Source organism: Canariomyces notabilis (assembly GCF_033297395.1).
Source record: "Canariomyces notabilis strain CBS 508.74 unplaced genomic scaffold N656scaffold_23, whole genome shotgun sequence".
NCBI lineage: Eukaryota > Fungi > Ascomycota > Sordariomycetes > Sordariales > Chaetomiaceae > Canariomyces > Canariomyces notabilis.
This window is the reverse complement of record NW_027041845.1, coordinates 444,097-455,478: the sequence shown is the minus strand read 5'-3', so window position 1 is coordinate 455,478 and position 11,382 is coordinate 444,097. Positions and strand designations below refer to the sequence as shown.

At 55.3% G+C, this 11,382-nt stretch overlaps 6 protein-coding genes across 6 annotated transcripts; 2 read left to right on the top strand and 4 right to left on the bottom strand.

Annotated features, from left to right (window-relative positions):
- Positions 1 to 551: 551 nt before the first annotated feature.
- Positions 552 to 1,628, bottom strand: N656DRAFT_322031 (uncharacterized protein). Its single transcript, XM_064809240.1, has 3 exons — positions 1,295 to 1,628; positions 683 to 1,203; positions 552 to 621 (listed from the first exon to the last, which is right to left on the bottom strand). Exons 1-2 carry the CDS (start codon positions 1,354 to 1,356, stop codon positions 795 to 797), a joined length of 471 nt encoding a protein of 156 aa, XP_064667390.1. The 5' UTR covers positions 1,357 to 1,628; the 3' UTR covers positions 552 to 621; positions 683 to 794.
- A 272-nt stretch (positions 1,629 to 1,900) lies between these two features.
- Positions 1,901 to 5,008, top strand: N656DRAFT_800726 (alpha/beta-hydrolase; the record flags this gene model as incomplete). The annotated part of the gene is made up of 2 exons (XM_064818038.1): positions 1,901 to 3,845; positions 3,915 to 5,008. The coding sequence occupies 2 exons, from the start codon at positions 1,901 to 1,903 to the stop codon at positions 5,006 to 5,008; spliced, it is 3,039 nt and encodes a 1,012-aa protein (XP_064667389.1).
- Positions 5,009 to 6,051: 1,043 nt separating this feature from the next.
- Positions 6,052 to 6,960, top strand: N656DRAFT_770821 (uncharacterized protein; the record flags this gene model as incomplete). The annotated part of the gene is made up of 1 exon (XM_064813806.1): positions 6,052 to 6,960. The coding sequence occupies one exon, from the start codon at positions 6,052 to 6,054 to the stop codon at positions 6,958 to 6,960; it is 909 nt and encodes a 302-aa protein (XP_064667388.1).
- A 113-nt stretch (positions 6,961 to 7,073) lies between these two features.
- Positions 7,074 to 9,139, bottom strand: N656DRAFT_791659 (uncharacterized protein; the record flags this gene model as incomplete). The annotated part of the gene is made up of 4 exons (XM_064817000.1): positions 7,074 to 7,655; positions 7,694 to 8,172; positions 8,277 to 8,784; positions 8,933 to 9,139. 4 exons carry the CDS (start codon positions 9,137 to 9,139, stop codon positions 7,074 to 7,076), a joined length of 1,776 nt encoding a protein of 591 aa, XP_064667387.1.
- A 275-nt stretch (positions 9,140 to 9,414) lies between these two features.
- Positions 9,415 to 10,004, bottom strand: N656DRAFT_782677 (uncharacterized protein). Its single transcript, XM_064815807.1, has one exon. The coding sequence runs from the start codon at positions 9,840 to 9,842 to the stop codon at positions 9,546 to 9,548; it is 297 nt and encodes a 98-aa protein (XP_064667386.1). The 5' UTR covers positions 9,843 to 10,004; the 3' UTR covers positions 9,415 to 9,545.
- Positions 10,005 to 10,248: 244 nt separating this feature from the next.
- N656DRAFT_791658 (glycoside hydrolase family 16 protein) lies at positions 10,249 to 11,234 on the bottom strand (the record flags this gene model as incomplete). Its single annotated transcript, XM_064816999.1, has 3 exons — positions 10,249 to 10,329; positions 10,393 to 10,649; positions 10,721 to 11,234. The coding sequence occupies 3 exons, from the start codon at positions 11,232 to 11,234 to the stop codon at positions 10,249 to 10,251; spliced, it is 852 nt and encodes a 283-aa protein (XP_064667385.1).
- Between the last annotated feature and the right edge of the window lie 148 nt (positions 11,235 to 11,382).

Genomic DNA, 11,382 nt, shown 5'->3' with positions numbered 1-11,382 from the left:
TCACTGTAGTATACCACTGTAACTCGTTGAGTTTGACCTTTGTGATATGTAACTGTAAAGCTCAGGCACCTAAGGTAGCTACTGGGTCAGAGTCTCTCGGTAGTCATACCTATTCGAGGCTTACTCGATGAGTCGGGGCAACTGAGCCCAGGATTGACGACCTGCTCCCGATGAGCGGATAGATAGGCTCTGGTTGATATCGAATGAGTCAGTTGTCCTTGAATATAGGTACTACGTAAACAGCTCATCTCACCACTTGACAGGCAAGCATCGTGGTAAACTGACAGGGTTCAGAATGCTCTCATCGAGGTGGCGATGGCAAAGGGCAGTTTTGCAGAGCGTACGCGCAAGGAGGCCTCTTTGGTCCGGCTGACCTTTCTTGCAAATTCAAACGGTCGAGCCTCGACTGTCGAGGGTCATAGCTTTATGGGGACTCCTACATGTTATCAATTCGGCACCTAGCTGTCTTAAACTTCGCATCCATGAGAGGTGATGGAATATTGCAGACCAACTAGCGGGTAGCAAGACGGAATGAGGCTCAATGAGCTGTACTGGGTAAACCGGACGGAGCGGAAAGAATGGATCTCATCGTTCTAATGTTAAAGTAGGTACCGGTACTTACTGCTTAGGTAAGTACTGTACTTAGCAACGTTGACCAGCAGGAATGGGGTCAAAAACCCACCTAGCAACCTGAACGTCAACGTCAACGCCCTTTTGTGCTGTCACGCATTGTCCATGCTAGTTTAACGGAAGCTCAGGAAAAGCTGTGTTCGTCTGTGGTGCTTTGGCTATCTCTACCGGGAGCTTGGGCCTATCTGGGGTAACACAGCCTGGGTTTCAGCAGGTTGATCACATCGAATCCGTGGAACCCGGCGAAAGGGCGCCTTTCTAATCGCCATTGAGCAACTAATTGATGGCCACACCAATGACAGCCGCAGCGACCGCTTGACACTAGAACGAATGGCTTCGGTCGCTGAGCTTGACAGCGACTGACAACGACTAAAAATGTCGAAAGTGCAGATTTTAGCGGTATGCACCAGCCTCCCCCAAATATGTGGTTCTGTTGGGGAAAGCGGATTGGACAGAATGATCAATTCAGGAGAAGCCGAGAAGGGCGAAAGCACAGGCCATCTGCAAGGGGCCAATGCGCCGTTTCTTGAGGGTGTTGAGAACTTGAGGGCGTCTTGCTCTCCCTTCCAGAGCCTGCAGTGTTTTAGATTAGTTCAAAGATCGACAGGAGAGCTCCCGAGAAACCAGGTCGTAGACGGGATGACCTGTCACACTCACTACATACTTTTCTCGAACGGACCTTGTCAAAGGATGCGTTGACTGGATTGTAACGTTGAAGTTGTCCATACCATTTTATTGTAGGGCTTGATGGCCCCTGCCCCATTCTCCCCCGACGCTAGTTCCCGGTGAACCTGGCGAGCCTGGTTATCTCTGCATCTGGCAGCAGCACACCGCGCTCCGCTCCGCGTGCCCTGGCTCTGGAGTCTGGGTCCTTTGCTCAGCAAACAACTGCAGCTCGCGATGCATGCTGCATGCTTCTCCACTATCTAGCGTTTTTTGGTATTCCTGAGCCCCTGGGTATCCAAATATTGGCCAGAGGTTGCAGGTTCCGTGGATGAAAAAACGATTCAAGTCGACGCGCGCATACAAACGCCCGTCTTCACCTGCATCTCCTGCAACGCTGGCCTGCATCTGCACGACGAAATCTCAGCAATTAGCCGCACCACGCATGCCCCCGAGACACGCCATCCATCTGGGGCCGGCCCAAGCACGCAGCAGTTCTCTGTGCAAGAATCTTTGGTACCTGCTACCCGACGGCGAAGCAGGAGGCACTTCAGCATAATTAGCCCCTTTCCCGCCTGCCGCCGGCGTCCGCCGCTCCACCGCCGTAATGGAGCAGCCCTCCATTGCTGCCGTTGTGCCTCCCATCCCCCGCAAGCCTCGAGACCGAGAGCGAGAGCGAGAGCGCCCAAGACAGCATCGAGAAAAGTCTTACGACCAAGCCCGCACTTCGTCGCGCCGCCGCGACCCTTCTCGTGCCACCTCGGCTGTTGATACGAGCGACGACGTCTTTGCCGATTGGTCGCCCCGCGATCGGGAGCGCTACGCCGACCGCTATCTCAGAGACCGCGACAACGACCAGGCGGCTCCGGTAGCTGCTGCGTCGCCCGAGGTCATTTCGTCGCTCATCACCTCTCTATCTGCTATCTCCAGACCCGTGAGCAATCACTTCGACGGCCCCTCGTATCTGAGCCCGATCGGCCTCGGCAGCCCTCTCAGTCTGTCGGTACCTGGTTCCCCTACAGGCGGTTCGTTTGGTGTCGACTACGGCGCCTATTCACAGCCGTCACTGAAACAATTGCAAGAAGAGGATGTGCCTCTAGAGGAACTCCCTGCGAGCCCTCCGGTCGTCCGGACCTCTAAGCCTCCGAGCGGCCTTTCACCCTTGACTTCGCCCAAGTCACCCAGAAGCCCTGGGGGACGGGACACATCTGGCTTGAAAAGCCTCCTTTCCCGAGCCAGCAGCCGTCCTTCGAGCCGCGGGTCGCTGACGTCCGGGGCTGAGAGTATCGGCAAGCCCAGCATTGAACGCCTGCAAGAGCCACTGTCGCCTGGTGCCGAGAGCGACAGCTTGAGAAAGCAAAAGTCGTACGACAGCTGGGGGAGGAAAGGTAGCCGGAACCAGCGCGGACTGATGTACATGAGCAGCAAGGAGCAATTGCGGGAGAAGGAGGCCGAGAAGAAGAGGGCTAGTGTCGGCGCCGTTGGGGGCAGTTCCAATGGTTTAGGCTCGACTGGCAGTTCCACGCACCCACGGCTCGATCCCCTTTCCGCCGAGTCGGTGATCAAGGAAGAGCCCAACACTGACTCGGCCAATAGCCAGAGAGGAAACCATCTCTCGCCAGAAGCACTCCACGACAGCATGCCAGGTCCCCGGCCAATCCCTGTCCGGGACTCCTCGCTCAGAAAGACCGGGAACAGTGCGAAAAGGTCATCCGCCCGGTCGTCCCGGACCACCAAGCGAGACAGCGACGGCGCCTACGACACGATTGCAGAGTTGGAGGAGAAGAGCGGCGGCAGTCGGGGTTCCAGGGGTGAGAACACAAAGAAAAGACATCCCGGTCAGAAGCAAGGGCAAGGGGTCGACCCTTTGAGACTGTCGGCTGACCTGCCGCGAGAAAACGTGTCGTCCCTCGGGAAACCCCGCAACGACGTCTCCGCCAGTAATCCCACGACACCTGCGGTAGCCATGTTCCCAGATCTAGACGCAGCCGACGACGGGGCGCCGTCGCCCGCTGTTGCCCAATCCCGCCGTCGGGATCGCGAAGCGAGTGCGGAATACAGACGACGTTCGGGCCGCCACACTCCTGACCCCCTCGGCTACACAAGTGAGGGGGGTGGAACGAGCGTGAAGGTCAAACGCAGCAGCGCCAGGCTCAAACGGTTGTCGGGCGCCGCAAGTCCAACCGCCGAAAAGGTGACAGAGCAGGGGCCAGCCGCCAACACTCAAAGCGATCACCCGCACATCGCCTATGAACGCCCGCGGAGCGCCGACAGCATCGATGACGCAGTCGAAAGTTATCTATGCAGCCCCCGGCTCAGCCAAAAGATTCGGCATCCACAGACGGGTCGCGTTATCAGCTTTAGCGAAGTTGGAGACCCGAATGGAAGTGCTGTCTTCTGCTGCGTTGGCATGGGGTTAACGCGATACATCACGGCCTTCTACGACGAGCTGGCCTTGACATTGAAGCTGCGTCTGATAACACCGGACCGCCCTGGTGTGGGCGACAGCGAACCGTATGCTGAGGGCACTGCGACGCCTCTCGGCTGGCCAGGTACGTATCCCGGTCTCGCCTTGACGAGACAGTGTAGCTTGTAGCATGGCTGACTCTAGGCTCGTTTAGATGATGTGTATGCGATTTGCCAGTCGCTCAAGATCACAAAGTTTTCCATTTTGGCTCATTCGGCTGGCGCCATCTATGCCCTTGCAACAGCGCTCCGTATGCCCCAGCATATCCGTGGCAGGATTCATTTGTTGGCGCCGTGGATTCCCCCATCCCAAATGAGTGTGTTTGGCGCCAGCGCACAAACACCGCTGCCTCCGACAAACGCGATACCCACCAGCCAGAGGATATTGAGGGCGCTTCCAACGCCAATTTTGAAGGCTGCCAACAGCAGCTTCATGACAGCGACCAGCTCCAGCATCACTAGCTCACTACCCAAACAGAAGCGCGCCAAGCGTGACAAGAAGAACACGGGCGGGGGCGCCAGGGACAGGGAAAGCAAGGATCAGCCCAAAGGTGTGGTCCACGGCGCGGGAGGAATAGAAAACAAGGAGAACGTAGACCAGAGCGATGGCATGTTAAAAAACCTGGCCCACCTGCCTGCAGCAGATGAAAACATGGACCGGATCCGTCCATCAGGAACAAGTCCAGCCGGCCCTGGACCCCATGCTAACACCAACAGCAGCCAACGGCGCCGCCGCTCCAGCTCGTCGCATCAGGGCTTATCTAGGCGCCAGTCCGAAAAGGACGAGCACATCTTATCGGCGGCGGCGGCGCTGGCAAACTCGCAGCTCGCCGACCGCGAGCGCCAGGAGCTGTACGACAGCCGCCTCACGCACTCGATCTGGCAGCTGGCTACCACGGGTGCGAACCCGGCCGTGGACCTGCTGGTGTGCCTGGAGCGGCGGCATACCATTGGGTTCCGGTACGTGGATATCACGCGGCCCGTAGTTATCCATCACGGCAGCAGGGACACGCGCGTGCCGGTGGACAATGTGCGCTGGCTGGGCAAGACAATGCGGCGGTGCGAGGTCCGAGTGCTTGAGGGAGAGGGCCACGGCCTGATGGCTAGCGCACAGGTCATGGGTAACGTGCTCATGGAGATTAGTAGAGAGTGGGAGGAGTGGGGTAAGATTACGGGCGCGACTAAGAGGGAGGGGGAAAGGGAGAGGGAAAGGGGAAGAAGGGGGACTATTGGGAGGGAAGTGAGGTAATTCGACTGTTGGCGTATGGGTCGATGAGTCCTAGGTCGGGGTCGGGGGCGTCGATCATGATGGATATGCTGTTTTAGTAATCACTCATGCTCTCTGAGAGAGGTGTCAATAATAGATAAGAGGAGGGCGGTGTTGATCAAACGGCATGAGAAGGAGCGAAGGTTTTCGGGGTGTAATTGGATAGCAGTTTAATATCTACGGTACAGTACCTATTAGTCCTTGTAGTAAGAGCGAGCTTATGAGTTAAATTCAGATCTTATTGATGCTAGCCAACTGCATCGTATGTACCTATACGCAGTACCGCTGTCTCATATCTTGTCGGCAACACGGACGCCGCCAAGCCAGAAAGCAATTGAAGGGCCTATGAGTATGCGGTGGTCTTGGCATTGATACATTCAGGGGCACATAAAGAAGAAGATGAGATATTAAATAAAGAATAGGGACATATAACCCACGGTGCTACGAAGAGTAGGAAGTCAATCCCCTACGACGACAGCGCCAGGCCAATATCGAAGAGCTTTGCAAACGCAATGCCACAGTGTCAAGCGCGCGACGAGCTCAACATTTGCAGCACATCTTGGGTGTCATATTTGGCCCATAGAAATTCCGTATCCCAAATGCGGTGCTCTCCAGCGGTGTTTGCGAGGCACACCGGCTGAGTCATACGGTGGTGGTTAAAAGGGACAATAGCCACGGTACCAGGGGTGATAGCATCGGTGCAACGACATAAGGCCCGTACATCGACGTATTCAGATGGCTTCAATATAACCGAAGTTATCGAACTGAGGCGGTGCTCATAGCCATTTGGGGGCCGCTCGCTAGATATTCACATAAATACCTAAGGCCCCTGAAACCAACCACAAGGTCCACAACGTAGAGAATAGAGATTAGGTTCACTCGATCATCAATCCAACGCATTGCCATTCACAACATCAACAACTTTAATACACCCCCTTTAAGTTACCTATTAATCTCCGACATTTTCATCCCAATCCCTTCTTTCTTCCCAACACCTTACAAGCACACAAAACACACTACACAACATGGGCCGATTCAGCAACCAATCTTGGTGGTACGACGGATACTCTTTCAACGAGTGCGACTGGTGTTGCCGGAGGTCGGGGTGGTATCGACGGCCGTGCAACTACCGCATGTATTGGAGCCCAGATGTAGAAAAGCTAGAGGCGTGCGAGCGCGTGCGCATGGAGAACGCAGCCAAACGAAACAAGACGCTGCCCAAAGTCTACAGGAGGGTAATGGCGGCGGCAGCCGAGGCCAAGGCTAAGGAAGCTCCGAGCTCGAGCGTCCGGACGATTACTGAGGTCTCGCCTGTTGACGGTCTGGACGAGCTTGATATGATAGCTGAGGTCGACAGCGAGACGGAGACGGAGAAGGTGGAGGTCGTATCGCCGTTGCCAGCTGCATCCAAGTCAACGCCAAAGCCGGGACATTATCACGAGGTCAACACAAAGATAGCACAACAGCCGAAGCGACAAGCAAAATCGTGCACCGGACAAAAGCCCATAATTGATGAGGGCGTTAGTCTGGCATCTGACGAGGACGGCGACGTCGCAAGATTGCATGCCGCGAACCGGAAAGCGTGGCCGCGGGGCAAGGAGGCCATCGCAGCCGATGGCACTCTAGAGGACAGGGAGATTGCGGAACTTGTCCGTCGGGGATTCATTGGCGCCGAGGACCTTCAGGTGGATCATGATGACTTCGGGGAGGACCAGTGGTGTCCGTACACTGTTCGGTTTATGGAGCCAAGGAAGAAGGGGAGGAAGGGGGATAATCGTCGGCGGCAAGAGGCTCAACTTGTAGCACCTGCGCCGTTGGACCCAGAGTCGGACTGGTGGTATCTCGACGACAAGGCGTATGCTCAGCTTCTGGTTGATGGCGGGTTCGAGTTGGTGGACTGGAGCGAAGCGTCGTCGTTTGTACATGTGGAGTAAAGGGGGCGGGCTCAGGGGCTGATGCTGCCAGGGAGGATAAACCCTAGCCAGACAACTGCAGGGACCACGTAGAGTCGTGACTACCTAGGCAAGGAAGCAGGGGCCTTCTGTGATTAGATGATGGTAAACGTTTCTCTCGGCCACTCTTCCGCCATAACCTCCTCGAAAGCAGCTCCCTCCAAGCGACTCGTCATCTCCTCTGGGTCCTCTCCGTTATACGGTTCGTCGTCATCGCTCCATGGCTGCAGCTCGAGAATCCCAACTCTCCGGTAAGCCCGCCAACCTCCATGCTCCTCGTCGCCTCTTGGTTCCAGTAAAAGAAAATACACTACTGCGACCCGCACGTCTTGTCTTGCCACGGTCTTCGCAATTTGGATGAGGGTGAACTCGGTGCTTCTGTTCGAAACAACAGCGGAGCGACTGCTCAGGATTTTAGCGAGCAATTCTGGTCTCGCGAGGACGAGGTGGAGGAGTTTCTTTGTGTTCGCCATCGGCCCAGGATGCTCCAAGGCTCCCTCCGTCAGACACACCGGATTGATCGAAGACTCAGTGTAACTATCAAGCCAGAGGTGTAGGTGCTTGCAAGGGGCTTCAAGGACAAGTTTTACCCCTTCGATGCGGCCGAAGTCATTACCAAGCTTGCCTAAGATCTCAGCGCTCACAACCTTGGCTGTGTATGTGAGGGCCTGAACTTGCTCGACCCATTTCACGCCAATTTTGAGCCAACACCAACCCAACTCCACGACGGTCCTTGGCACGGCCCGGGGGAAGATATTGCTATTCTTCTCGCCACGAGGTTCTCGGTGGGTATCTGTATATGGTCCTTACAACCCCAAAGCAAGCCATAAGGGAGTTCGCGTCTCCAAAGCCCCGCGAGATAGTCGTCCTGGAGTGATGCTTGAAACAACTTGGCAACAGCACTAATAGCTGGAAGGCGATCACTGTCATAAGTCAGTCGGAGCGAGGAGTATCCTTCCATCATAGTGTACCAGGCACTGTATGCGTTTGTTCTGGCTGGGCCATCATCATCATCGGTCGAGTGACCCGAGTCCATTACGCCAATGGGATAGATGTGTCTCTTTACCGCGAACAGGGAGAAGTTGGGTAAAAGACGATCCAGCTCCTCCTTTCCCTCTAGAACCAGCCCCGTTCGACAGCGCCAGATCATGCGCTCCGTGGTGTAGCAGAGGAGACGGGTGGAGAGGACCTCTTCTTGAAACGTTCATCCCCGGCTCGCCCATCTGGGGCAGTTTTGCTTGGATTCGCTGTCGTCCTTGAACAAAGGTCTACGGAGTATGAGGGACAGGATGGATCACCTGATCGCCATGGAATGGGGAACTTAACATGCATCGCCCGACGGTGTAGGAACCCGTCAGTCACCGCGTCGGCGCTAGCTGCGGCGATGGTGACGACTGCCTGGCTGTAGATCTCGGACATCTTTGGTGCCTCAGCTGCCCAGTCGCTCAAGTCATCTTGAAAGATGCAGAGGCAATCAATCCACAGGTAGGGCACTTGAAGAGCTCTCGTGACGACAACGGCATCCCGGAGCGTAGCTGGGAAAACCGACAGGGCGATACCACTCTGAAGGTCTCGAAAGGATTCTTTTGTCAAGATAAAACTCGAGTCGCCGCCCCAACAGTAGCTCAAGGCTACCCATCTTCCTGTTTCGCCGGGTCGGCTGACGTGTAGACGTGGCTGCTTGGTTTGATCGCCGACGTCAATGACTCTGGTGGGAAGATTCGTACGTTCCTTGACGAATTTTGCCGCATTCTTCGTGCTCGACGGAGCATTTGGCAATCCACTCGGCTCCAAAGGAAAGTGATCCTTGGGAGCGCAAATCCAGCGGTCTCTCGTTCCGCGGCAGACAGTCCGCGAGACGTAAGTCTTCTTCAGGAATCGCAGCACCTGGGCGACGTCAGGTCTGCCCAACCGGCTGAAAAGTCATTGAGCACTTCTAAGCCGGTTTACTTACCCAGCGCGCAATGCAGATGTCCAGCTCAACGAGGCATTGTCCCGGCAGGTGTTTCCAAGGATCGAGGACGAGATTGTACGGAGTCTCTGACTCTGGAGGAAGCGGCCGTCCCCCGTCGGCCATAACCACCACTAACAGCAATGGATAGTCATCGGGATGCAAGGAATCTCGATAAACCATAAAGCGAACTTGACCGAGAAAAACCATGCTGTCTAAGTTTGAAACTTTGAATCAGTTTAGGAATGAGCCAATCTGTATGGTATGAGTCAGTGGCCTAATTGTCCACTTCTGCCGTTGCCCTCAATGGGAAGGAACGACCAAATACCGTCGTGGGGTCCGTTGTCTTGGGCATGGGATTCCGTCTGCAAAAGACCGCAAGTCTCACTCCGAGTCACCCGGCGTCAGTGCCCAATCCGCCGAGAGATTCAGACTTCACTCATCAAATCACGTGGATGATGGCTAACTCCCCGGCCGTTCAGTCACTCAGGTTCCTAGTTGTAAAACGCAATTTCTATTCAGGATTTCAGAAGAATTCTGCCACCAATAAACTCTCGCCCCAATGTAGAGAATCACCGTAGAATCCAGCTCTGCATGGTGCAAGATAACAGCAACATCAGCCACTAAACTCCTTCTCAATCTCCAGCCTGGTGCCCTTATTCGGGTTCTCATAAACCCTGTGAACGTGCTGAGACCCGTCGGGCCGAATCTCGACCTCCCGATGGCGAAACACGCCCGTCTCGTCTTGCTCTTCCCGGATGTGCACCTCTTTGCCAGAGGAAGTGGTATAGTCCGTCTGCTCCTCGTACGAGACTGTTGATGACGGGCTGGTTCCAAGTCCGGTCCCTTCCGTCTGGGCGACAACTTTGCCACTAGTACTGGTGGCAGTTGCTCTGTTCTCACGAGAGGACATTGTTTGAAGTGCTTCTGGTAGACTGGTAGTGCCGGTGGATAGATGAGATGAAGGATGAATGATGAAGATTGAGAATTGAGTGAGGCCAGAGTTGGTTGCCAGAGATGAGGTGAATAAGGAGAAACTGCCCCTTATGTCCGCTCATTGTGTGGTGTCCAGTTTTCCGATGGCCGGATGACATCACGGTCACGTATCACATGCCTAAGGGACCTTTTTAAAGCGGTACCTTATGCAACAAAACTCGATGCTTTGAAACCCACAGGATAAAGCAAGTTGTTATCGTTCAAGTTATATACGGCGACAAACCACAATGTGGCTCGACATGGCATATGCTGGAAAGTATGTATGTACAGGCAGCTGAAAGCCAAGAACTGAGCAACTGTTTACAATGAAGACAAAAATGAGGTTACGATGAGTACTGCGCAACATATCCAACCTCCATCATGGCACCGTAGCCATCCAGGGTGTTGCCGTTGGGGTTGCCGGGCTGTGAAATACCGAGTCAGCACTCACGCATTCAAGAACACAACAACCACGGGCAACTCCTTACCCAGTTGCCGCCAACAGCGACATTGAGGATGAAGTACAGCGGCTTGGCTGTCATGCTAGCCCACACATTCTGGTTGTTGATCTGATCTCCGCGGATCTGGTGGTACTGGTTGTCGTTCAGGAACCAGGTGATGGTCTCGCGGCGCCAGTCGCCCGAGGTACGGTCCCAAACAATGCGCCAGCGCTGCCAGTCCTGGCTGGGAATGTTCACCGAGGCCCCGCGTCCTGTGGGTTCGTTGCAAATGCCACCGGGATACACTTTAGGCATTATGTCAGCCTCATACCGGCCGGTCACTCAATAAAAGGGGGAAAGGGTAGAGTCTACACACCGTCGCAATGCATGGTGCCGTAACCCGTCAACTGGCCGTTGACCGTCTCCATGATGTCGAGCTCGCCGCACGCGGGCCACCCGGTGCCGTGGCGGATCGAGTCACCCAGGAGCCAAAAGGCCGGCCAGATGCCCTGCTTGGTGCTGGTGGGGTTGCCTCCGAAGCGGATTTGGGCCTCGGCCATGGTCCGACGGCCGGGCTGTGGGGTGAAGGTGTACTTGGATTCGATCCGGCCCGACGTCCACCCGTTGCCCTCCCGCCACGGCACAAGCTGGAGAGTGTTGCCGCCGCTGGTCTGCACCTGCCGCGTATTCCTCCGGTACGTCTGAAGCTCGTTGTTGACCCCGAGGTTGCCGTCAATGATGTTCCAGTTGTTCTCGTTCGGCAGCGTGGCACTGGCGCCAGCAAAGCTATCCGACCAGACGAGCTGGTAGCCGGAATAGCTCGGCGCGTTCCATGCCGAAGCCAGCGGCAGCAAGAAAGGCAGAAGGGCGCCAAAAGGAGTGGAGCGCATTGTGTTAAGGAGTGACAGGAATAGATAGATAAAAGTTAAGTTAACAAGTGGTAGCTATATACAGCTTGAATTGAAGGAGTGAATGAAGCAAGTGCTTCCGGCGCGTTTGCCAAAGGAATGTGGATGGATGGGTAAGGACCGAAAGTGT